This window comes from Strix uralensis, chromosome 9 (genome assembly GCF_047716275.1).
Source record: "Strix uralensis isolate ZFMK-TIS-50842 chromosome 9, bStrUra1, whole genome shotgun sequence".
Taxonomy (NCBI): domain Eukaryota; kingdom Metazoa; phylum Chordata; class Aves; order Strigiformes; family Strigidae; genus Strix; species Strix uralensis.
The window spans coordinates 12,161,199-12,186,674 of NC_133980.1; the positions used below are offsets into that span (position 1 = coordinate 12,161,199).

The 25,476-nt window shown below is 41.8% G+C and overlaps 1 protein-coding gene across 2 annotated transcripts in view; it reads right to left on the bottom strand.

The window, feature by feature from the left end:
- PSMD1 (proteasome 26S subunit, non-ATPase 1) overlaps window positions 1-23,782 on the bottom strand; it is a 75,682-nt gene extending 51,900 nt beyond the window's left edge. Inside the window, exons 1-16 of one of the 2 annotated variants that reach the window (XM_074877297.1) lie at window positions 23,623-23,782; window positions 21,115-21,158; window positions 19,996-20,069; window positions 19,586-19,755; window positions 18,508-18,713; window positions 17,082-17,225; window positions 16,035-16,261; window positions 14,566-14,626; window positions 12,742-12,870; window positions 11,476-11,564; window positions 10,728-10,806; window positions 9,742-9,915; window positions 8,677-8,788; window positions 7,858-8,054; window positions 7,181-7,276; window positions 6,599-6,663 (exon numbers count right to left, since the gene is read on the bottom strand). In XM_074877297.1, the coding sequence (XP_074733398.1) occupies window positions 6,599-6,663; window positions 7,181-7,276; window positions 7,858-8,054; window positions 8,677-8,788; window positions 9,742-9,915; window positions 10,728-10,806; window positions 11,476-11,564; window positions 12,742-12,870; window positions 14,566-14,626; window positions 16,035-16,261; window positions 17,082-17,225; window positions 18,508-18,713; window positions 19,586-19,755; window positions 19,996-20,069; window positions 21,115-21,158; window positions 23,623-23,638 (1,883 nt within the window). In that variant the 5' untranslated portion in view covers window positions 23,639-23,782. Of the gene's footprint in view, window positions 1-6,598; window positions 6,664-7,180; window positions 7,277-7,857; window positions 8,055-8,676; window positions 8,789-9,741; window positions 9,916-10,727; window positions 10,807-11,475; window positions 11,565-12,741; window positions 12,871-14,565; window positions 14,627-16,034; window positions 16,262-17,081; window positions 17,226-18,507; window positions 18,714-19,585; window positions 19,756-19,995; window positions 20,070-21,114; window positions 21,159-23,604 lie in introns of both variants that reach the window. The other variant, XM_074877296.1, reaches the window with a different exon arrangement.
- Window positions 23,783-25,476: the final 1,694 nt, after the last annotated feature.

Sequence of the window (25,476 nt, forward strand, 5' to 3'; positions counted from 1 at the left end):
TAAATGGGAAGCTAATCACAAAAATAAGAAAGATGGCTTGCTGAACTGTTCATTTTACTCTTTTTTAATAATTCATGTCAAACCCTATTCATTTAGCCATATCTAAGATTCCTTTCCAACCTCTGGAAAACAACATCATGCCCTTAAAAATTAGGAGCTTTTCTTGCTTTCTTGCCTCTTTCCAAATGCTCTAGACAGGTGATAGCAACTCATTTTCAAATTTATTAAACTCTGCACAACAAATGAACCTTTTATTCTGAAAGATGCACATCAATATTCCCTAATAAAATCCAACAGGAAGTTTTTGCCGTAAAAAAATAATTCATCAACTTCATTTAATGGCTCAAAGAATATCAGCATTTTTGATGACTTAATTTGAAACTTCAGTTGCTGAACAGTAGTTTTAAAGCAACTTCAAGGATTTGGTCAGACAAACTAGTTATAAATTGCACTGCTTAAAATGTGTAGTTACTCAGTTAAAAAGCCTTAGTGTATCTAATCTGAGAAACTGAAAATAATTTTCTGGAACTGGGGTGGGACACACACATACTAGACTGGTTTCTCTCCCTCTTCTAATGCACACTGTGATTTAGTGATCTGAAAATCTTTATGTGTAAGCTTACAGGCTCATTGTAGGCACTGGAGGCAGTGTTTATAGGCCCCAAGGAGAAAGTGAATTTCTGAAGGAATACTTTTGTGTTTTCAGCAGGGTACAAGCTAGGCTGAAGAAACTCAGATTTAAACCTATCATATTAATTTACTTATCTGTGTAGACATTACAGTAGGAAGTTAAGACACTTGCTGAGATTTTCAAAAGCTCTCAAGTGACATAAGGGTCTGAGCCCTGTTTTCCAAAGTAAGTAAAATCTCATGCATACGGATAGTCTAGAACAAAGATAAAATAGCAGTGAAAGAACTAATGCAAGATGTCACAGTATACTGTTTAAAACAATTAATGTATTTGTGCAATCTGACTGTACAGCTACAATTTTCATTAGAAGTTAGTTTTGCCAGAGATGCCAAGGGACTTCTCCAATGCACTACAGTTTGGTCAGTGAGGACACACAGCCTGTTTCCAGTTTCAGACCTGCAGATACAGGAATCCTCAAATCCAGAAAGACTTCTTCTGATTATAATTTCTGTTACTATTAACCTTTCACTGGAAGGGACCTTCATTCTCCTCCCCCAGGAAGACAGAATAAGACAAAGATAAAATGAGTTGGAGGGTAAACAAAACCCTTTTAATCTTTCCTACGCAAGAATTAACAAGCAGGTATGTTTCACTAAATTCCTCCTCTTCTCAATTAATACACTGAAAAAGTCACTGGTACAGATCACATTAGAGTGACTGTTAGCCTTAAACTCAATTACCCAGAAGATCTGCCATCTGCCTACTGGATAAAGGTAAGCTGTAGGAGTTAAAGAAAACAAACTGTCCAAGTCTTCCTGGAACAAAATTCAAGTATCTGATCTGTGTTTGCTTTAAAACAAATACATAATGTTAAAATATCAAAGGCTGTGTAAACACAAAGAATACAAAAGCAGGAAACATTACTATTTCATTTGCAACATCCTAAAATGAAGAACTGAATGTAAGCCGTGCAGAGTTCTCCATGTTTGGGTAGCCTACACTTATCAGCTAAGACTACATCTTCCTTTTGGGACTCTCCAGAGGCTGCATTGTTCCCTCTCCTGCCCTTAGCCTTTTCCCAATAATATTGCACCAAGGCAGAAGCAACATCTCACAACTTAATTCCTACTTCCCCGTGGCTCTTATTTCCCTGGACTTAACTAGTTGCTATGAGAGCATTAAACCTTTTCAGTTCATGATTTCAGGCACTGCTGCAGCCCACATTGAAGCCTTCTCCCAAACCAGATTTGTTGTATCTGTAAAACATCTACCTCCTCATTTCGTATATAAAGTGTTTAGATACACTGTAGCATTGCTCTAACATATAACAATATAAAAATAAAGCTGACTATGTAAACCAATCACATCTCACTCTGCAACATAAACAAAGATCAATTCATGATCTAAAGTGGTAAAAATTAAGACTAAAATAACTCTTTCCTTTTTTAAGAAGTAAAACACTTTAAATTTATCATGTTTTCCATCTCATTGTAATAGTCTTAAAAAAAAAAAAAAAAAAGGGCTGACCAGAAATCACAAGCATCTTAAATGCTGTATTCCCAACAGCCATCATGAATATTTTATAAACCACTTTAGTAGAAAGAAGGACTAGTATATAAACATCAACAATAAGGTAAGTTTGCTATCTGTGATCACCGGCAAAAGTATGAGGACTGGGAGAACAAAGACACATTACAGTAGCCAAGTCAATACATCACTTCTTTTCTTGCTATTTCACAATACAGCTTTTTGTACAGCCCTGCATCCACACTGCAATCTCCAAACATCTCAAGCTTTATTCATGTCTCTGTACCATTTCACAATAACATTTTACCTAGAAGTGTCTCCTGTAAGAGGTGGTCATTTTTAAAAAGAGAGAAGATGTAAAAAGTCTCAGGCTTCTATGCCCTACTATTTTGACTCTCTTGCTAGCTGTGAAGAGGAAGAAAGGAGGAGATAGTCTTGAAACAACTCTTGCACCACAGCACTTTCTTGATAATTTAATATAGTGGCATGAAAATGATCAGTCGCAAAATACAGAACTAGTGCCTAATTTTTGTAAGGCACTATGCCGAGAGGGGAAAAAAGCCATGCCAAGTCCTATAGCCAGCAACCTGTGCTTTCGATCCCCAGTCTGCAGACCCACAGACTGCTTCTAAACAGCCAGCCAGTATCAACAGCAGCAACGCTGTTGGTCAACAAGCTTCAATTCTACATACATGTCCCCCTGGAAAGCTTTAGGGAGATCCAAGAAGAGAACAAGAAAGTTAGTTTTGTGCTATATGAACAGGTCCCCACAATGTATTCTGCAGTTCAGGCATTATGGATTGCTACTGCTTTGCTCTCCAGAGCAACTTGTCTGAAGACACACAGCCAGACAAGCATGCATCCAAGTGCGTAACTGCTACAGCAGCATTAAGCCCTGCTCCCCTAATCCCTTCAAAACTCTTGCACCATAGCTGATGTTTTGAACAATGCACAGAGCCCATCAAGCGTTCCTTACATGGCTTACCCTCAAAATACCACAGGAGTTGCTGAGCAAATACAGCTAGTGATCCTGTTGCAGAACCAAGAATTTCACAAACTTTTCACATTTGCTCCAAGCACAAAGAATGTAGGAGAAAGAATTCAGGAGAAAACTTCTGAAAGTGCATTTTAACATTTTTTAAGTTATCTGAGAAGATAAAAGGTATTACAGTTACAAAAAATCCCAACTGATACTAATTTAAAGAGAGCCATAACTACAGACTGTTTTCACTTGATATGTTAAAGGAATATTCTCTTAAGGAATTATGCTAAGGGAAGTACTGAATGGTATAACTGGGTAATTTGGTATCTTTCATAACACACTAGAAAATTTAATCTTGCAATTCTTAGGCAAAACTTAATAAGCTAGACTAGAACATCCTATCTAAACCTTGATTCATGAATTTTGAACGAAGTAGCTACACACATTGTTTTGTAGACTTTTCCAGGAATTAAAAAGTGCAAAAAAATCTAAAAAAATTTGTGCTTTAAAAAAAAGTTAATCTTCAAGTTAAAGCAAAACCCTGTTGCTTTAAAAATTAAATGTCATGTTTTATTACATTATGTTCTATCACATTTTACTCTGTTACTGAGCTGCTTTCATTAACTCTAGCCATAAAAGCCAAGCTGTGCTTTTGATTGTACACAGGATTGCATGTATGTGCTAGCAAGGAAGACTCGCAGAGGTAAACAAGGGCAGAAAAGCCTTACAGAATGTTCTGCTATGCAAACGTACTACCTAAAAATAGCTGGCTTTGTGACATTTATGACACTTTTAGTTCAAATCCAAGAAGAACATTTATTCACAGATAGCTGTAACAAAAGGAGAAAACAAACTAGGTATTTTTGACACAAAGTAAGTTTGTGGGCTCCAGCTCTATCAGGAGCTCTGTCATGTTCACCAGTGGTGCTTTTAAGGAAATTACCACCCTCTGTGTAATCTCCATCCTTACATGGATTTTATTATTCCTATAGGAGGAACAGACAGAAGCACAAGTCTGTGCATACTCCTGCTGTTGTAGCATACAACCTAGCAGATGAACTTGTACCTCCAGCATGTTCAACCCTACAGTAATGGCATGAATTCCCCAAGAAGAACGTAGACTGCATTAAACAAATTTATTCTCTTATTTCAATCCTGACTTCACAGTTCCCTTTCTGGAACCGCATACAAATAATTCAATGAGACCTCTTCACACAGGAACTTCAGTCATGTTTCTCCACCTAAGACGAGATTAATTTCTAGGGCTCAGCGCACTGTTAGAGACCTGCTCACCTCCCATCCCAAAACACTTCATTCAAAAGCTCTGTATATGCAGCAGCTGACAAATCACTGACTCTTGCCAGTATTCAATGCTGTACTGGTGGCCTTTAAGACAAGTAAATCCAGTTAGACATCAACAAAAAACAGTCCTAAGAAAGAGATGTCACTTAGTCCTGAAATACGACAAATTCGCAGCCCAGTTGCTCTTTATGTCTCTTCTGCACCCCGGGAGTGTTGAATGGGCCAAAGCACACAATTAGTGCTAACTAGAAGTTTCAGCAAACAGGAAAAGTAAATGTAAAACCAGCTTCTAGAGCCCTACACCAATGGACAATATTTCTTTCCAGGAACTGAAACATGCCTTTTGGTTTATAATTAGAGAGAGTAATACAGGGAGTAATCTGTGGGGCCCTCTATGCAGAAAATCCCTTCCATTACTGCATGTGAATGCAGGGGACTGGGCTAGACAAACCAAGGGCTCCTTCCAGAACTGTGTCTTAAAGCAAAACAACTGATCATGTATTTTGTGAAAGTTACTAAGTGAAAAGTGTTAGCAACTACAACAGCCTAACACAAGCCTTTTGCCTCCAGAAGCCAGTGGTAATCAGCTAAGAAGTTTTAGTCCTTTGCTACCAAGTAATGCAGACATGAATTTACAAGGAAATGTTCCTCCCTATTGTGCAAGCAGATTTTGGACTGTGCCCCTCCAGAAAGGGAAGGGAAGAGGCAGCATAAGAACTAAAGCACTGCAGAGCAGGTGAAAGAGTCAAAGATGATGTCACTATTTTCCTAATTGCTGGATGTAGAGAGAACAGGCCCAAAACTACCTTGCTCCAACAAGATGCCAGCACACGGTAAATGGTTTAGCTCAGCGTCTTGAAAGCCTCTCATTTTGGTAGGAGCTATCAATGTCCCATTATGTTTTGCATTTGTTTAGAAGAAAAATTACACTGAAATCAAAGATCAAAAGTGCTTTGTAACCTGTTTGGAAAAAAGATGCCTGAAACTATGGAAGGCCTGCACGGAATTTTCCTTCTGTACACAGATGCAGAAGCCAGTTAAACAGATCCTTTGGCTTCAGGAGAGACACAGATGGCTCTACAGCTCATAGAAAGCAACAGAGCAGAAGCTCTTGGGCTGAGCCGAAGCTCTTGGGAGACACCTGCTGTCCACAGAGAGAATTCGTTCTGTTTGTAAACTACATTTAATTGCAGCCAGAATACGCTTCAGATAAAATGGAATGGAGCAGAGTAATTTCTACGTGAGGAACAACTTGGTTAATTACAAATTGACTGGTCATATCAGTAACCTCGTTTTTTAATACCAGCTTTAAGCACCTCTTATCCTGCTGTTTAGGATGAATTTACAGACTGCCACTAACCCAAAGAAGATGCGAACAAAGATTTTTAATTACAGTCCTGGACCCAAGTACGCACTACCTCCTCTGAGGCACACTCAAAGGCTGCAGCTCAGTGCTTGGATTACACAAATTACTGTATTAAGAGATGAGGTGCAGTCCTTGAGGAGCCTTCTAATTCCCCAATCTAATAACAAAAAACCCCCAACACCTCTTACCTAGGGAACTACAGAGCACTAAAAAATACCAGTTCAGCAACAGATTTCATTTTAGAGAACCAAAGTGAACATCATGACTGTTTTGTGATGGGTTTACATTACCACAACATAAGCCCAGTAACCTGTCAGGATTTAACAGTGGATACTTAAAAAACAAAGACTATTTTGACACCCTTCTTCAGGTTATTTTTAACAAAGTCACAACCTCCAGGAACGTTTCAGATAGCAATTAGGCAGACATATTTGTCTGAGTACTGCTGCCTTTAGAGGCCTGGCACAAGCACTGTATATTTAATTTTTAATTAACTCTCAATCCTGCAAATATTAATTTTTCATTCTATTTATCAACTTCATCTAACTTTATTCAGACAATTAAACCATAAGTCCGGAAACCTACAGAAAGGCTCATTAAGCATCTGCTGAACATTAAGGAAGGCTTCTAATTCTGAACCAGGTTTTATTCTCTCTCAACTTTTTGACTTTTCAACCTCCTTTCAGTTAGCAATTGAGTCACTTTGTGAAAGCAATAGCATACACATTTCCTGAAAACGTAACAGACATTAAATTGAAGGCTGTAGAAGTGACCAAGGAAGACATTGTACCTGAACAGAATGAAACCAAGTGACTCAACAGCTGCCCGCCTCACGTCATCATTCACATCACTCACCTACAAAAGGGGAAACAGGACATTCAGAATACAGGTAAAACACTTGAGGACTCTGCAACATTTCAGGCCAGGTGTCAGACACACAAGTTAATCAGGAAGACAGGATTAGAGAGAAAGTTATAATGTTCAGCCTTAGCTGAAACAGCCTCACCCTTGTTCATACACTGTGACACCAAGCCTAAGAGCAGAGCTCATCTCTTACAGCTTAAGTTGTTTTTTCCCCAGCCCATCATTACACAGACTATTTACTGCAAACCTGTTACCAACCACTTTAAGATCATGTTCTGTTTTTTAATAGGTTCCTTTTTTATGATACCAGGTTGAATATTCTCTTGCTGAAAGTCTACTTATCCTAATGTCAGAAGACCCTGTTATTTCTACTCATAGTATTAAGGACAGCTTTCAACACTTCACAGTCTCTGATTTGGACAAGAACATTAACATTACAGACACAAAGCCTGTCAAAGTGATGTGTTTACTCTCCGCAAATGTCTTGCTCTGTGCCCACAGTACTTACAGCCACATGCAGTAGGCGTCTGATAGCCTTGTTGTTCCCTGAGCCACAATATGCCATAGCAACAGTGTACATGCCAGAACGACGGAGAATTGGATCCTGGAAGAGAAAGCATCAGTATTTAACATCCATCCAAACAGGGACTCAGTAATTCTGACTTTAAATCTGTTCCACTCTTGGGACTGGAATCTGCAACAGGTAGCCTCGCTGCTTAATTGTTTATTAGGGATGAGAAACAGGACAATAACCAAAGCAGGGTGGTCATTACCAATTTCAGAGGGACAGAAAGTTGCTGTGCCACAGGCTGCCAAAGAGTATCTAGCAGATGTGTCATCCTGCTTCTTATTCACTATCTGCTATTGACCACTACTAGATCCTTAAGAATGAACCATCTACAGCAAGCCTCATCTGTTTTTAACCATTACACCCTGTTCTGCTCCTTGGTGCTGCTCACAGCTATGGAGACTGAGTATGAGGCTAAAGAAATACACAACTAAGCACTGTTGTTCTTGTATTTTTGATCAGAGTAAAGCAACCTGTGAAACTGCTCCACTTCAGACCTATGTAAGAACTTCCCTGGTTCAAAACAGCCAAGCCACCGCAGCTGGAGATTTCACAAAAGACAGGAAGGCCACCCGTGTTAACAAAAGGGCCAAGGATTAAGTCACAGCTAAACTTACCTTATCTCTGCAGAGACTCTCAATGAGAGCATCTGCCTCCTCCATCCTCCCATACATGACCAGAGCAATTCCAACTGCAAGACCTCGCAAAATCTTTTCATGTTGGGTCTCCTGTGCGTAGCCAACCATATCCTCGATAGCCTGAGCGTTTTTAGATCCTAACATAACCAATCCCAGTGCCAGGCCAGCTGCCTCACCTGCACAGCATAAAAAAGCAAAAAATATCAAGCAAACTCTGTTCCCAAAAGCAGTAAACATTATATCTAGAGAATAGATATAGATGTAGGCCAACAGACCACTACATCCAGCAACCGCAGTATTCATGGCCAAATGCGCTTGTAATGATAACCTACCAGCCACAACTCAGTGCTCTTCCCTACCAAGTTCAATTTTCTCTTTCTTGGGCCAAGAGCTGCTGAAATAATTTTCCTGTGAACCCCTGCCAACGCAGCAATAGCCCCACAAGCTTCTCCAAGCCTATCTCTGAGCCAAAAAGGGCACATGGCTCTAGAGATCAACCACACTAAATAAAAAGCATATGACAAAGGAAATAATAGAGCAAAATAAGGGACTGTTTAAAGACCTAGCATGTCTTATCAATATTTGGCATAGTGCCACAGCCCAGTCCTGACAGGACCTCTGAATGTTACTGCCACATAACTAAAGAACCATGCTGACCAGGAAAAGGTCAGTAAATAAAATGCAGCTAAGGCAATCTAGAAGCAATCCATGCTGCTAACAGAAAACCTGAAAAAAAACCCAACCCCAGATGCCTGATAAGGCCTCAGATGGTTATTTGCTTTGAAAGCAGAACATTACCTGTCACTGCATCATCCTGGTATAGATTTGTTTTCAGCAAATCGTACACATCTTGACGTGCTGTCCCCATGGCAGCCAGACCCAAACCCAGGCTGCCACCATGTCGGACAATCTAGAAAATCATATGCAAGTTCAGTCATCATAAAACAGGGAACAATATGACTTCAGCTGAAGTAGTCATCTTTCCATCAGTGTAAAGCTGCAAACATTTAGCCCCAAACGACCCAAAATGGTGTCTTGACCTGTTAGAAATACCACTTTCACTGTCTCAGGCAGTAACTCTGATGAAAGGGCAGAAAATAGAATAGAAACGGCACTTCAAAAGGCCATAAACAATGAGTATCAGAAGCTTTACACATAGCAGAAGAGACTTCGTAGTATCTTTAAGGTCTTTTTCCCCACCAAGTGATTTAGGTAAAATCATAAATCTGTGCCATGTGAAAAAATTGCTGTCTAGTAATAGCTTTTGAATAGAAAGGTAAATCAGTACCCACTTAAACAGTTACATCCTCTTTTGTTCTAAGAACGGACACAGGAAAGGCAGCACATTTCCATTAAGACGAATGGGATCCGTTCACAGATTTTTTTAAAGTACTCTGAAATTCCCCAAAGACAACATGCTGGGAAAACACATTACTCTATTCGTAACTTAAAAAGAGACATTTCATAGACATCTACAAACTGTAAGTGGTGAAGTAAAACACTGCTTTTTGTAGAAGATGCATTAAACCTACAGGGCAGCAGAAGCATTTTGGGGCTTATTCCTTTGACAGCTAAGCTGTAAGCAGTAGCAGTGCCTGAATACTGCAAGTCCACTAGCAAAACAAAGTAGACACACAATTAGTAAGAAAGATGAAGCTGTCAGATATATAAGAATTTCCTAAAAATCTTACCTAAACCTTGAGCAATAGGTTGTTAAAACCAAACTTTATATTTCAGGCCCACAGGAGGTCTAAGTATCACATCACTGCCACGGTCCTAGTTACCTCTAACTGCCACTTCTAAACCAGCTAGCACTCTTCTGGATATTCCCAACAAAGGTTCATTACTGAACCCAGTACGCACATCGTTACTAGCATTCTTCAGCTGGTTCAGCAAGTAGTCAATGATGTCCCCACCATGGTTAGCATGAATGAGACCCAAGGCATAGAGACCTCCGCCTTCTTGGTAAGCTGACCCTGGAGAGGTGTCCTTGGGTAGGTATGTTGCCATCAGCTGTAATGCTTCTTTCTCATGACCCTGTACGTCCAGAAGCCAGCAGGAAGGGAAGACAATGGCAAGTGAAAGGTGAAAAAACAGTGGATGCAAACACTTCACGATAATATTTAAACACGTCAGGAGAAAACACGTTACAGCCATTACATTCTCCACAAAAATCAGCTTTTCAGTGCTGCACAATCAGCAAAGAATCCTTCTGTACTCGGGTTTTATTAACTACAGTACCTGAGTATTCATCAATCACTTGGTCACTGATCTAAACCAGGACAAATTTGGCATGGAGCTACACCAATTCATTCACCAGAGCACTTTAATAAGGGTTGAGGCACACAAAACAATTACAAAGACTTCTTGTTATTTCAAAACAGCTTTAAATATACACTCCCTGTGAATGAATTTGAAGAAAATGACCACTACTTAGGTCATCATTCAAACTTACTGAAACTTACCACAGTAAGGACTTTGGTACTGTCCCAAAACCACTTAAGAAATATACACCTGCAATTTTAATAGCTAGAAACTACTGACTCTGTTCAACTCACAAAGGAAGAGAAGAGCTAGGAAGAAGACTTTCTCTTTGAGCCATGTTATCCTACCACCTTTTTAGTGCTTAGAAAAATGTGCCATAAACTACACCAGATATCAGACAAGATGGACTTTAGATAAAGCATAGCTCTTCCTTAGTGCAAAGACACAAACTATGTTACAGCTGTGCCTTGTGATAAGCTAGGTAAAGTGGAGGGCAGGCATCATTCAGAATGCCCATCTCAATGTTTTCAGTGTTCACAAGTCAAGCATTTACACTGAACAGAGGAAAACTAATGCAACATTACCTTGTGTATAACACCCAAGCTGGCAGTAGCAGTAAACTTAGCCCAGTTAGTGGCCCTGGCCAGCCACTCCAAATTGTCTCTGGAAGACAAACAGAGAAAGGTTATGCAAAGTCCTTCATACAGTCCATTCCTCATCTTGCAAGCAGGCTTTCACTAAAGACTGCTTTCAAACCAGAAAGTATCTCCAGAAGACAAGAACAGTAACCACATTTCCACTTTATACCTCTCTCCCCTTCATCAGCCCTGACTTCTGGCTGGTCATTGTCAAGCTTCTAGATACTAGTGATCTCAGTGAAAGGTGGAGAACAACTGCTAAGTATGCAGCCCATCAACTCTCTTGAGAGAAACTCTTAGCAGTTTCTGGAGCTTTCCTCAAATCCCTGGTAAGGTCAGCCCTGACATTTCCCTTCCAAGAGTCATTCAGCATGGTCAGTCTCTACCAAAACAGATACATAATCTCAGAAATTCTTCAACTAGTAAACAAAGAGAACAGAAATTCCAGATCTCCACCCTCCAAACTGCTCATATGGTTAGCAGTCAAATAAAGCCAGTTTGTGAGGACAGAGAAAAGCAAACAATTCCAGCTTCTTCCCTCCACCTCCACATTAGTTTTCAGACCATTTGTGTATTCTTCTCTGAGCCCATCAGAGTTCAGCATCCACCCTTTGGTAAGTATCAAGCTAGGTAGGGCAACAATGTTGTTCAAACACCTCTAAATGACATCAGAGCTTCCTTGCCATAGATTTACCTAAGGAACTGGTCACTGGTTGTACCACAATGCATAAAGGAGTTTGCTATAACCGTTGCTGTATGACACACGGAATTCCGCACTGCATCCTGAAAGAACAAAAACAATTAGTATCAGTCAGCAAAAGATATGCCCTAGGTCACTTAACATGCTTGCCAGTACACTAGAAAAATGGAGTGTAATTATGCTCAATTTAACTGGCAATTTCCTTTTAATCACAGTTAATAGATTGTTAATATATTCTAATATATCCTCAACCCATCTTTCCAGTGCAAACCAATCCTTTCTATGAGTATCTGTCAGAGATGTGATTACTTCAATTGTAGCTTAACTGGAGAAACCCTGCTTCTGGTTCCCAGAACTGAGCACTGCAATGTGTGCTGCTGACATTTTCAAGCCATTCCTGGAACACTATGCAGGATCACTCCCAAGCACTTAACCAGCAGATGGAAAAAATTTTCCGATACATTTGAAGTACCTCCTGAAATAGATGAACCTGCTGACAAGCATCCCCTACCATTTTTGCTGATGACATGTGTTTCATTTCACAAATAAACAACTTCTCCTACTGTTTCTAATAATCATTTAGCTTAAGAGAGTCTAATTTACCTGTAAGTTTTCATTTGCCCACCCTTGAGTAACACCTTCCAAAACAAAACCAGTTACTCAATTCACTAGCACTGCCTACATTACAGTATCTGATTGGTTTTGTCTTCAATGTGGAAATACTAGTCTCTGAGCACATATCAGGATTTCTTTAGCCAAGCTGAAGGTGTGGTCTCACATAACACCTCAATCAAAGTACCAACATACTGTAACCTACACTCCTGGCTAACTCCCTCCCCTATCAGCAGCATTTGTAATGTATCAGTCATGGACCTAAGAGGGTGAGTTCGCCCATCTTACTGACCAGATGAAAAACAAACCCACCAAAAAAAAGTGGGGAGAAAAGGATTAGTTTCTATAACCAATCGGAAAAAGAAAAAAATCAGCACACTAATAGCAGCCTGTCATTAGGTCATACTAGCTGTAATTTGAAACAATCTGATTATATGGCCTTGTTTGAGCACAATCAGCTCTTCTTCAGCCTCACAGGTTCAAGTTTTAGATGTTAATTTATCACGACTAAACCACAGATTTGTATCCTCAAAACCCAGGGAGACCTGCTAAAACATTTTACATCATCTTATAACAGCAACATGGTCAAAACAAACACAGAATGAATCAGATGAATCCAAGACAACCATATCTAGCAAAGCCTCTTACCTTTGTATTTTTGAGGATCATGAGGTCTGTATTGTTGTTTCGTATTAAAAACTGCAGATGTAACTCAATGGCCATTTCCCCACTTAAAATTTTAATCATTTTTGAGATCTGGTCCTTAGGCTCTGGGTTCTTCACATACAAGCAAAAAGAAGAAAAAACATGAGAACTCAACTACAGCTCTGTTAAAATACAGTTCATGAGAAGCCACTCTGGTATGTTCCCATCACCATATTCCAAATCTATCAGGTTTTAGGACTAAAAGGACATTGTTTCTGCCCTTGCTGCACAAGCCCAAACCTCCCAGATAATCAAGTGCCTTTGTGCATAACAGTACAGGTGGGAGAAGAGACTCGGAAAAGAAATGTATTCTTTCATTGAAAGCAAAAAAATACGAGTGACATGTGATGTGCTGCAAGCTGCTGTTTGGCCTTACAGATACAAGGAGTCTCCTGCAAGAGGCAACCACTTTTATAAATGTGAACCTGTATCTCTCTGGAAGTTTTGATGGAGAGGACCACAGAGCCACAACACTTTGCACGACCCTGCTCTATTTAGAACAATGGCTAGTAGAACTACGAATCTCTGATACATTCATCTTCCAGAGCTCTTTGAGAAAGCCTCCTTCTTCCTCACAATGGAACAGTCTCCACAGATTAAGTTCCAACTGAAGTCCTTTCTGAGCAGGATGAAAAGTACACTGCACCTCTTTGTAACTGAAATTGTTAGCTGATCAGAGACCAGCCAAGTATGAGTAGTTCAGCCCTTAAACTAATCCCCTCAATTATTTCTTTGTAGTCAACATTCTGAATTGTGGAAGATTAAGCTCAAGAATATTTCTGGCCGCACAGATCATTTTTATGTCCTTGTTCCCTGGCACAGTCAGCAATGCCAATGCAGCAGAAACTGATTCAAGACACCTGTCCTGCACAAACACACTGTTTACAGGTTCCTTGATGGGGCAAGTAACTCAAACCCTTTTGTTTTCCTTGCGGAATATAATTTCAAGAAAACACTTCTGTTTGCCCTTGATTAATTTTTAAGTGATCTGCAAGAATCTCTCAAAGATTCCCAAGTCTAGCTTGCAAACATGCACCATGGGGAAAGAGAAAGAAAACCTGTCTTGGGTTTTACTTTCCCCTCTCGTAGCATTTCCCGTCCTCAGCATTAGAAGTGTCAGAATTGCATCAGCTATTCTACATGTTGAAATGCAATTGTATGTGCATGTTAGAAGTGAACTCACTTTCTTCAATACTTGGGAAAAGAAACTAAACAAAAAAATTCTAACCAGATGGCCCAGCAACACAGCCACCATGCTAGTCAGAGGTAACAATTTCCTCCTTCATGCAAAAGAAACTACTTATGTCAGCATGCCCTCCTGCCACTCCTGAAGAACAGCATCAGTTCTATCCAGCCAGAACTACAGCTGCATTTCAGAAGAAGGAATAAAAACCCATCAAGCTAATTCATCAGCTAAGGTTCTCAGCAGCAGTCAAATTTCAGGCCCTTTCTTCTGGAAAGAGTTAATGATCTCAGTATCAACAAAAAGCAAGCACATGAGCCAGACCCTTCTGTCCCCTTTTTTGGGGCTCAGTCATTCCCAACAAAATCTACCCACTTCCCACTCGTCCCCAACTTTCAGTATCTGAACTATGAGACTTTCAGACTGTCAGGTATTTGGTCCTCAGAGATCATCTGTCACCCTGTCTCCAAGCAAGACAGAAGTGGAATTCCATTCTTCATTAGTCAAACCAATTATCAACCCCAGAGATGCAAAGAGAACACCTAAGAAAAACTATGCAAGACATTTTTGGAAAAGGCACTCACAATTTCTGCAGACTTCCCGGCACAAGTGCTTCCTTGTTTGTCTTCTGCTTCCATAGCATCACTGAAATAAAATAAAAATGAAAAATGCAACCCAATTCATCACTCATAACTAGTCAAGCACTGTAATTATGGCTGAACAGTCCTGAAATAGTAGCCTGGGATTTGGAGATGATGACTGCAAACAGGACTTTGACAGGAGAAGGGCTGACAATCTGGAGGTCACTGCTGAGAAGCAAACATCTCCCCAATTCAGTTTTCAGCAAGTTTGAAGACAAAGGCCCAGAAAATCCCACCCTCTTATTCTGTCTATAGAGACAACAAAAATAGAGATGCTTGTAGGGAATGAACAGGCAGAGACAGGTGAGAAAACAAGGTCAACAAACAAGGCAGCAAGGATAATTACATCCTCACCCGGAAGCCCTGAGCTCATCACTATTAGGATGAATGCTAGAGTGTTGAAATGGAAATTAAACATCTTAAGCTGTTGTTAGCACCTTGTCCTAATGCTTTGCAGGCTGACTTACAAATTATTCTGCGCCCTTCCTTTTATTTCACTGGGAAAGAAGAGAAGAGAATGCCTGCTATGCCCGTATCACTGATTCAAAAGCATTTAGACCCAGTTCCTCATAGCCTTGATGTAGGCACACATCACACACTATCAAAGATAGTGCAGGGATCAGGTTGTGTACAGACATGACACTCTCATGATAAAAGAGCAGATGGAGCACAAACTTTTCACGCTGTCCCCCAGCTGGGCAGCAGCCTTAGCATGGATCAGCCAATCCTCTAAAAACTGAGGTTTAAAACAAAACTATGTCAATTACCTGTAAGCCATCAAAAGAAAAAATAAAGAAGATGGAATGGTTAGTGCAATCTTTGGTTTTCTTAACAGCAGCTTCCTGCAGCTAAGATCCAATGACACTGACCACCGAATAAGTTTGAAATGTCACAACTTTAACAAAACTCAGACTAGATTTGAACTAGCTCTTTTCAACTGCAAGTACAAAAGGGTTTGTAACACTCCAGTATCATCTGTGCTCACTCTTCCCACAAGGTAGCAGACCACAAGCTATGATGTGAAACTAAACTTGTGCATACTTACAATGAGCTTTTTGCTTGAACTCTCCCCTTCCTTAGCTTTACATGCTGCTGCAAAGACCACACAACATCAGAGTGTTCCCAAGCAATTCACACTATGGCTTAATGAATTACTGGTCATTAGCTGAGTGGCAGTAACTGCACCATGCTTACCTCAACCACAAAGGAAAATGAATTCCTTCAAGGAGCAGTGGATTCTGGTAATATACAACTTTGCCCTGAGCAAATAGCATGTCTTGTCTATTACCCTGCTTAAATGAAGGGGAGTAACTCGCTTGCTTGTAATGGGCAGCCATACACAGAACAGGAGGCTCCATCAGAGCAGGACTGTAACCGAACCATTACACCTCTTCTCAAGCCAGTCTCCCCACCTGTCCTTCTCCAATCCAGGGACGGTGCCGGTGTTGGTGGATCCAGGCACGGAGGCAATAGGAGTGCCAACCGTGCGGAGATTCTGGATCACAGAAGACAAGAACTGCTGGCTGGCACTTTCGTACAGATCAAAGCAAATTTGATACGCCATGAGAAGGTTATCTTCCTTCACCAGTTTTTCTAAGATGTCACTCACAGCCTGTGGGTCATCTAGGAATATCAGGCACTGAGTGGGAGGAAGGAAAGAAGAAGAAAAAAAAAATAAAATCAGAAGACATTATGTACTTCAGAATGAAAAAGCAACACTACCCGAGGCCACATTCCATTTTCCCCATTCCCTCACCTGCTGTTTTCACAGAACACCCCGTCAAAGAAAGAAAAATTCTCTGTCTCTCATAGGAGATAGAAATCTTTGAACACTTTTCACAGGTCAGTTTAAAAACGAGACCAAGTGTTACAAATTCAAGACACACCATTCAAGCCTTCCTATTTCTGCAGCTTTATCTGTGGAAACTGACAATGTTGTCCCACTAAACACAAAAATTTCCAAATGACATTAAAGAAGCATCAGTCATTTTGTAGGGACATCTCAGCTAAAATGGAACAAGCATAACACTCCTGAGTCACATGTGCATGGCATACCAAGACTGGCAAAGGCTGAGAACATTTGAGTAACTTCATAACTGGTTGTCTAAACACTTTCAGACAATGACTTACTAAAAAACAAAGCTCTGTAAATGTTCTTTGGAGGAATAAATAAAACTCCAAGCTGTGAACCTACCATCTGATATTCCCTACATAGGCTTGAAATATTGTCAGCTGCCTGCATCCCCAAACTGCCTTGGAACATGTTTCTCTATAAATTGACCAAACGTTTGCATCTCTTTCACATTAATCTCACTTTGATATGTATTTGAAGCACACAACCAGGTAAAGACATTTTATTTAACTGAATGAAAAATAGAGATCAGCTTGATGTCAAGTCAAATACTTCTAAAGAAGAGTAACTTTTGATTGATCTTTAAACATCACTCCAAGAAGTTTACCTGGCACACGTTGATGAAGTCTGGTTTCTCCAGATTCATGTAGATTTTAACTAGAACTCTCAAGACTTTATTACGGAACTGTTTATTCTGCATCAAAGACATACAGAGCTTCAAGCTGTAGGCTAGCATCCCAGGAACATCGTTCTGAAATAAAATTCAGGGATATCAAGTCTGGGTTTTGACTGACAAGCAGGATTTAGAAATTAAAATAAAGCTACCTCCTTTCATTTTAAAAAGCAGAGCAGAAGACACGCACATATAAGCCTTCACAGTTTCCATTCCCATTCTCAGAAGAGCTCATATGCAGGTATATCACAGTTTAAAGAAATACTACCAAAAATGTACAGGACCAATACTTAATTCAGTAGATAAAACATGCAAAAGATTCATTTAAAAGTTCAATCCCTATTTCCCCTTCTTCATGTTTCTTGTTTGAATAATCATTCTTGGATGCAGTGAAATTCACTGCACTAACATTAAATGTCAGCAAAACAAACCATGCACCAAGAAAAGATCCCCAACACACCTATTTCTTGCTAGAGACTGAGAAACAGATTTGGTTACTAGACTTCAGAAACGTAATTTGAAATGAGGGATTTATAATGGCCAATTAAGTTAGCAAATGTATAGGACAGCAAACAGAACAAAGCAAGATGGATGCCTTATGATTATCATTTCCATATACAGAAAAAGGAGACATCCAAAAATACAGGAAAGCTGTACCAAAAAGTGATGAAATTTAAAGGATTTAAACCATGCGTCTGGCATATGATTGAGATACTGCAGCAAAACAACACTACATACAATTGCCGAGCTGCTGCACACAACTACAGGCATGCTTCTCTTACTGCCATTACTAGGTGACATGACTTACCTTAAACCCTCAGTGAAAGATGCTAAAGCCAGACTGTACTGCCTGGCAGTCAGAGCAGGCTGAGGCTGCACACAGCCACTTACTGAAAATTAGAGCAGCTCACCCAGTTACTGGATTTTTTTGTTTTGCCTGCCATAAAAAAAAAACACCCAACACTTGCCTAGCCCTAAGGATCTCTTCCCCCAGTGAATTACAGCAGATGACAGGCACAACAACATAAAAGAGCTGTTGTTACATTAGACCAGACCTAAGGTCTGCCTAGGCCACTATCATATCTCTGCTAGTAGCTGACAGAACACCTTAAGAAGTGGGCACACAGCCCAGCTTCCTGGGAATATTCTCCCAGCAACTTGCAGCTCAGGGATGTCTTAAAGGTAGGGGTGTTTCTATACTTGATAGCCCCAAATGGCTCTGCCTTCCATGAACATGTTTCATGTTTTATTCTGTTCATACAAAACAGGACAAGTTCCACAGCAACATGGATCTCGCACTTCACTTCTGGATCCATACCTGGAAGACTAGCTACATGCACCTCCTGCCTCTTGCACATACCGATTCAAGGATGGTTTTCTCAAAGATGTCCAGCCTGCGTGTCTCTAGAGCAATGCCAATGGCCTGCTTGTACTTGTGGTCATCCAAGCACCGCTGGAACATTTTGTTCACTATCCCTTCTAGCCTTCCATCAACAGGTTTCTTCTCCCCTTCTGGCAGCTCCGCGTTCTCCACACACTGCTTGGTATAGTGGTCGACACATTTTGCTGAAAAGATATTGAACAAATATAGGAGGGGAAAGGTCAAGTTTCTAGATGTTTGCATTTTTGTACAGATGAAGAGACCAGTATGTGCACACATACATTCTACCAGCAAATACAGCATACGGGAAACTACACAGATGTGAGGCACAAGAACTATTTGTGTAGTCATATATAGATGGTAGTGGAAGATACTTATATTCTCTCCTAACAAACTTTGATTTAACACTGAAACCAAGTAGATATTTTTTAAATGGGACCAAGGACATGATCTTTGTTCAAGTGGCACAATATTTTAAATAAATGAGGAAACAGCAGTAGGAGACTTCCTAGCTCCACTGTAAGTACTAGCTGGGGAGACTGACAGCCAGTCCTGGTCCATCATATCCTGTACAACATAAGTGCTACCAGCGGATGAGACTTTTAAAAGACATTCAAATTATACATGCATTCAACATCTGACTTGCTATCTTGTTAGGGGTGGATAAAAAAAAATTGTACCCCTCAGTCAGGTGTGCAGCCACACTTATTAGCCAATTATTTCCAAAGTTATGCTTAAATTGATAATAACATTAGCACACAAATGAGAGAAAGGACAATAAACCACCAAAGCAATTTTCCTATTAGGAACTCACAATAGAATAAGGGTTAAGAATAGGAAAAAAATGACAACACCTAAGTCAGTTCCATTACAGAATCCCAAAGCAGGAAAAAGAAAGCACAAATAAACTGTGTAAAATTAGCTGCAGCATCAGTTTAAATGAATACAAGGAGAGGAAGAGGAATACGGAGAAAAGCAGCTAAACCAAGTAAGATCTCAAAGTTACAGTAGTTTTGACAATAAAAAAAGCTTTTCTTTTGCAGCAACAGTTGTTTACCAATGATCGTCTCCACATATTCCGAGTTGTCGTTGACATTGAAGAGGTCACCTGCTCCCAGGGCATAGTTCAGCGATTCCTCAAAAGCTCCCAGGTGGTAAAAAACTTTAGAAGCAATGAGAGCAGCAAACTGCCGACTCCGAAAGCCCTCATCTTCATAGAGAACTTCACTGCAAAGAAGAGAGAGAGAAGCATCAGCTCTGTGTGCTCACTCCTCTTTAAGGCCACATGACAGCTTGATCAAACTTGCATCTTTAGGAATACAGCTCCAACCCCACATCCACTTGTATTAGTGCTTTCTGAGACATAACGCTGTACTAGCCAGTATCAAGCAACCAGAACTACATCCACTTCATATCTCATGTTCTTTTTAAGGTGCACACCCTGAAGTAATAAGTGTCTTCTCTTACATTTTGTCCACTGACTCAGAGATTTCTGCCCAGAAGTCATTGACAACAGCATTCAACTTGTGAAGAGCAAACTCCTACAAAAAATAGTAAAAAGTTATATCGCATAAAAAATACATTTATTACCTTTCCCCAGTAAAAATGGAAGTACCACCTAAAACTGGTATCATAAACACTGACCCATTTCAACAGCAAATTCTACTTTAAAAGATCTTTGCAAGCATTCACTAACCTTTGCAAGTCTTTTGCAAATAAAGGGCTGTTCATTTAACAGGTAAGACAACCCTGATGCTCCTTCCCATGGCCTCTCGGTGATGAATGACTGGCTAAAATGACTGATAGGTGACATGACTTAAAATACAAAGTTTTCAAAATCTTTGTGGCAACCTCTGTGCCAGCCTATTCTATTTATTTGGACACAGTGCTTTAGCACATAAACAATATCCAGACTAGAATCAGCCCATTTGTAATCAGTTCAGAGCAAAAGCAGGGCTCACTTGGATCTATCACCGCCTATGTCCATTTCCAAGTAAAATATTTAGGGCATTACCAATACTGCAAGATGCACCGCCCCCTCCGAAAAGGGGTTAACTGTTCAAGTAACTAGCAAGCATCATCACAACACACCACCACTTCAAGTGTTTGGTGTTGCCCTATGGATTCATATACCTTGTGGACTGTAAAGCTTCTGTTGCTGTTTTCTTCTCCTACTACTATTGTGATTGTTTTTTCCAAATGAAAACTATAACTGTGATTTTGTTTTACATCACTTAAATTATGCTAAAAACTTAAGATGTTCTTCAGCTTTGAATTTTACATAGTCAAAACGCACTCTCTGGAACACTTTTAAGTAACAAAGCCCCATTATCATCAGAGAGCTGGGAGCTTTGGTGAATAGAGGTCTCTGCATGTGAAGCTCCAGTTTTATGCATATTCAAAACAAGGAAGTTTGCCATCTGGTATCACATTATTTAAGCCCTTCCTTTCAGCTTTCAGGCTAGCTATGATTTGGGGCCCACCTGTTGCTGTCCAACCATTAATTATTGAGATCCACTTGTTTCTGATTTTAAGCTCTCAACATAGTGCGTTTGCTGTTATTTCCTCTCAGATATAAGCACTTACCTTGAGCTGTGGCTCTTCTTCATCCAGAAGAGAGATAATTCCAGCTGCAAAACAAGATCATAGTTAGTTTTGGACTCTCTCTGTTTCAAAAGTGAACACGTTATTTAGTTCAAAACCAACAGAACAGGAAAGAAGGCTGTCTCTGGACTGCTGGTTTAAAATCTTCAGTGTTAAAATTCAAAGATCAGACTCAAGTTTGTATTAAACATGATATAAAATGGTTAAGAATTTATAACTGGAAAGGTACACTGTTTACAAAAGATGATCCTTCTTGGAGGAAAACACATTAGACAGGAACTCCGAGAATCTGGGATTTACTTCCAGCTCCATCACTAGTTTGCTGACTGCTTTCTAGCACGTCACTTCCCACTTCCCCAAGAGGCATAAATAAGATCATATTCAAACATCCTAACTTTTTTCACGCCAAGGAAACAAGCCTTATGGCTAAGAGAAGACATCATATTTTGCAGCTTCAGCAAGACTCCTGACACCGTCTCAGAACATTTGTACAAACAGCTACAGAAATACTGTTTAACTGACATAACTTAAAGAGAGGTTAACAGTCATTTGGGGAGCTCAATCCAAAGAATGCTTATAGATGGTTTCATTGTCAGATTGCAAGGACTCAAGTGAAAGAGTTGGAATAGGATCTGTCCAAAGTCCAACACAATTCAGTGCTTTCAATCTTGCATCTGTTATTTAGATTTTAAAAGGTTATCAATCTATACAAGACATCAAATTGGAAAGGCCAGCAAACCTACTGGAGGGCTGAACTGGGCTTTCAGAAGGTCTTGACAAATCTAAAAGGAGAGTGTGCACGTCAAAACTAAAATGTACACATACAGAAAGGACTCTGAATAGTACAGTGGATTAAGATGAAACATGATCAATAATACCATACAGCTGCAGCAGGACTCAGAGAACCCAAACTTCACACTGAGATGTGTAAGTAAGAGCACTTCTTGGCAGATATGAGGCAATCCTTCCCTCTGCTTGGCACCGACACGCCTGAGCCAGACCTGTGTCCAGTGCTGGGCACCATATTTTAAGAGTTATGAGCAAACCAGGGTGTTCAGAACTGAGCAATAAGAACAAAGAGGTCTAGCAACAGGGACTTATGAAGGCTGACTGGAGGTCTGTAACTGGTTAGTCTATGGCAATTTGGGATGGGTACAGAGCTCATACATGTACAGGGCAGTTGCCAGCAGAAAGAGAATAATCTGATCTTTGTGTCAGATACAAACAAGAATAATAACACCAAGCTTCATTTGGAGCTTCAAAGATTGAGGTTTGAGGATAAGAAAAGTTTTCTGACAGCAAGACAGTTAACACATTTTGCCTAATGAGGTTGTAGAATCTCCATTATCAGAGATTTTTTTTAAAAAATTACATCTGTACACATCTGTAAGTAACAACTGAAGGAGCACTGAGGTGGCCCTTAGGCAACAAAGACAGGTTCAGCAGCCCACCCCACAGTGCTCCATCCAGCTGTTTTCTGCAACTCTACTCCAAATGTATGATTTTTTTTTTTAAAAAAAAAGCTCCCGCATTTACCTGATCTATAGGAGGAAGTAGTCTCACTCCTATTCCATGTACCATTTTGACCTTTTTAAAACCCCTCTGAAATTAATTCCTACTTCTCCTCAATAAAAACAAGACTTAAACATAAAGCGAAAGGTTCAGAAAGAGAAAGCTACTTGCCGTCTATTGTCTGCTGCACTGTTTCTCTCACAAAATCATATATTAATTTCTGGCCTGAGTACTTTTGGAAACACTTCTCATATTTTCTTGCACTATGAAGTTCACAGTTGATCCAGAAACAGTGTTTAATATCTAATTTCTCCTACACTTCACTGTCCTGGACTCTTTAGCCTGGCTTTTTCTCTGCAAGGCATTTGTGTTTGTGATCCCCGCCAAAGTTCAACTCTGCCTCTTCCCCCTTTCTCATTCCCTGCTGTACCTCCTACAGACCCCTAGTGCCCCTCGTTTTATACCTCCTATGCCTTATTCGCTTTAACCAGGTGAAGATCTTCAGTTCACAAGCGCAGCACATGAACAACCTGATGTGTTTGCCAGGGGGCTCGCAAAGCCACCAGACCGCCCTCAGAAAGTACCGGCAGCAGGTGGACACGGCGCCTCTGCCTCCCGCGCGTCCCCACCGAGCCCGCCGGAGAGCCGGCCCCGCTCAGGAGCCGCAGCACCCGGGGGCGGGCAGGAGGCCGCCTCAGGGCACGGCCGGCCACCGGGGGCAGCCCCCCTCCGCCTCCGCGGCTCAGGCTTAACGTGCCGGTTGTGGCGAGCCGCCGGGCACCGGGGCGGCCTCCCGCTCCCGCCAGGGCGCACGGCGGCTGCCGTCCAGCGGTGACCGGGGTGTGGGGGGGGGGCCCCGTGATGGGCGGCCCCACGGAGCGCTGCGCCCGGCGCCCCCGCGGCCTGCGACGGTGCCCAGTCACGGCCCTGACTCAGCGAAACCCCGCCGGGCAACGCTACCTCGCGCCGCTCCCTCACCGGCCGAGGTGATCATGGTGCCACCCGCCCGGCCCGCGGAGGGAGGTGGGGTCCGGTCCGGCCCGCTCCGGCCCAGGTGCGGTGGTGCTGGCGGTGGTGCCACCGCCGACTGGGATCCGCGCCGCGCCGCTACCGCTCCGCCGCCGCCCGGCCCGGAAGTGCCGCGCAGGGCCCCTTCCGGCAGGACCCCGCGGCTCCCGGGAAAGGTGGCGGCGGCGATCGCCTGCACGGGGCGGCGGAGAAACAGCCAGGCGCGAGCGGGACAGCTCTGCCCCCCGGGGCCTCGCACCTTCCCCGCCGCTTTCAGTCGCCGCACGGGCCGGTCCAGCCCCGCGCCCCTCCGCCCCCCACACGGAGCCCCGCACACTCCGCAGACCCCACACCGGGCCCGCAGGGCCGCCTCCTCATCTGGGAGGGCAGGCAGCCCTCCCCTGCCTGCACCCTACTGCCTGGGAACAGCAAGGGGGCTGTGGGACCCCCACGGGTGACCCCCTACATGCCCGTGTTTGCGCTGTGCTCCGACAGGCGGCTGTTCCCTTCTGCCAGGCTGCACCGCACGGGTGGTAGCTGCCCCTGCCAGTGCAGGCTGCCCGCAACGGGGTGGCATCTTTTGGGGCACAGACACATCCCGCGGCATTGCAGGGATCGGGGATTTTGTCCCATTGATTTACCACCTCTTGCAGGCCACCGCTGCGGGCCCGGACTCCTCTCACGTACCTCGTAGCTGTGGGGAAAGGCCTCACCCAAACCCATTTCTCCCTTAAAAAGGGAAGCAGAGGTACAGAAGAATCTAACAGCCCCTCACCAAATCCTTTTCCCTACCCGTCACTTGGCGGCACAGGGCAGCATCCAGATCTCCCACACATACACGTACCTGAAGGTGCCCCGGTTGTGGAGGAGCATGAAATCATTTTGGTTCCAGTATAGACAGATGGAAGATTCAGATGGGTGGATTTGCACCAAGGAAAAACCAGATCAACAGCAACTGTGCTGCACAAGAGATCAAAGTGCCCAGACTTCAGCGGCATTGATTTCTACCTGTTTCTACTAAATAGGAAAAAATACTTTCTGAAGGGCTTGAATTCCTCGAGGAAACCTAATGGCCTCGGTTAGTGAATGTTATTAATGAAAGTTATCAGAGTCCTACCCACAGCGCCGAGAGGGTCAGCTCTGCTCTTCTCAGACAGCTGAGGTCTCCAGCCTTTGCCACTGCCCACAGGTGCGCAGCCGACCTGAGCTGCACACAGACCAGTTCTGCTGATCCTCTGGATACCGTACACTGGGGTTACTTCCATTCCCTCCCAATAGACCTTTTATTTAAATCAAGAGAAGTATCAGTTAAACCATGCATAATGCTACTTTAAGGATAACACCATGGCAAACAAAAAACAAACTGAAGCACATTCCAATTCAGAAATTAAATTTCTTTATTCTTTACAGCAAGCACGTAAGATAACAGTGCCCTTAAATTATTAAATCAATTAAACATGTGAAACTATCTGCTGCACCTTTGCATGCCTAGCTAGTGAAAAAAAAAAAAGAATTTAAGTCACTTTTAGTCCTCAGACAAAGGAAAACAATACTTTTGTCAAATGTATTCCCACTCACACCTCCTAAACCCCAGGCAGTTTATCCACTTCCACAAAAGTCTCTCTGCAAGGGTAAACTTGCATAGTTTACTTAAAAATTACCAGTAAATAAATCCATTGGATTTGTAGCACTAAGATAGGTTTAACTGCAAATCTGTACTCTTGGGCCATCTCTTCACTGGTAAATTCTAGGCGGCAAAGGCCAAATACTGCAAGAAAATAAAGATTCACCTGATCATACTCAAGTCCTATGGGACTCACCTAA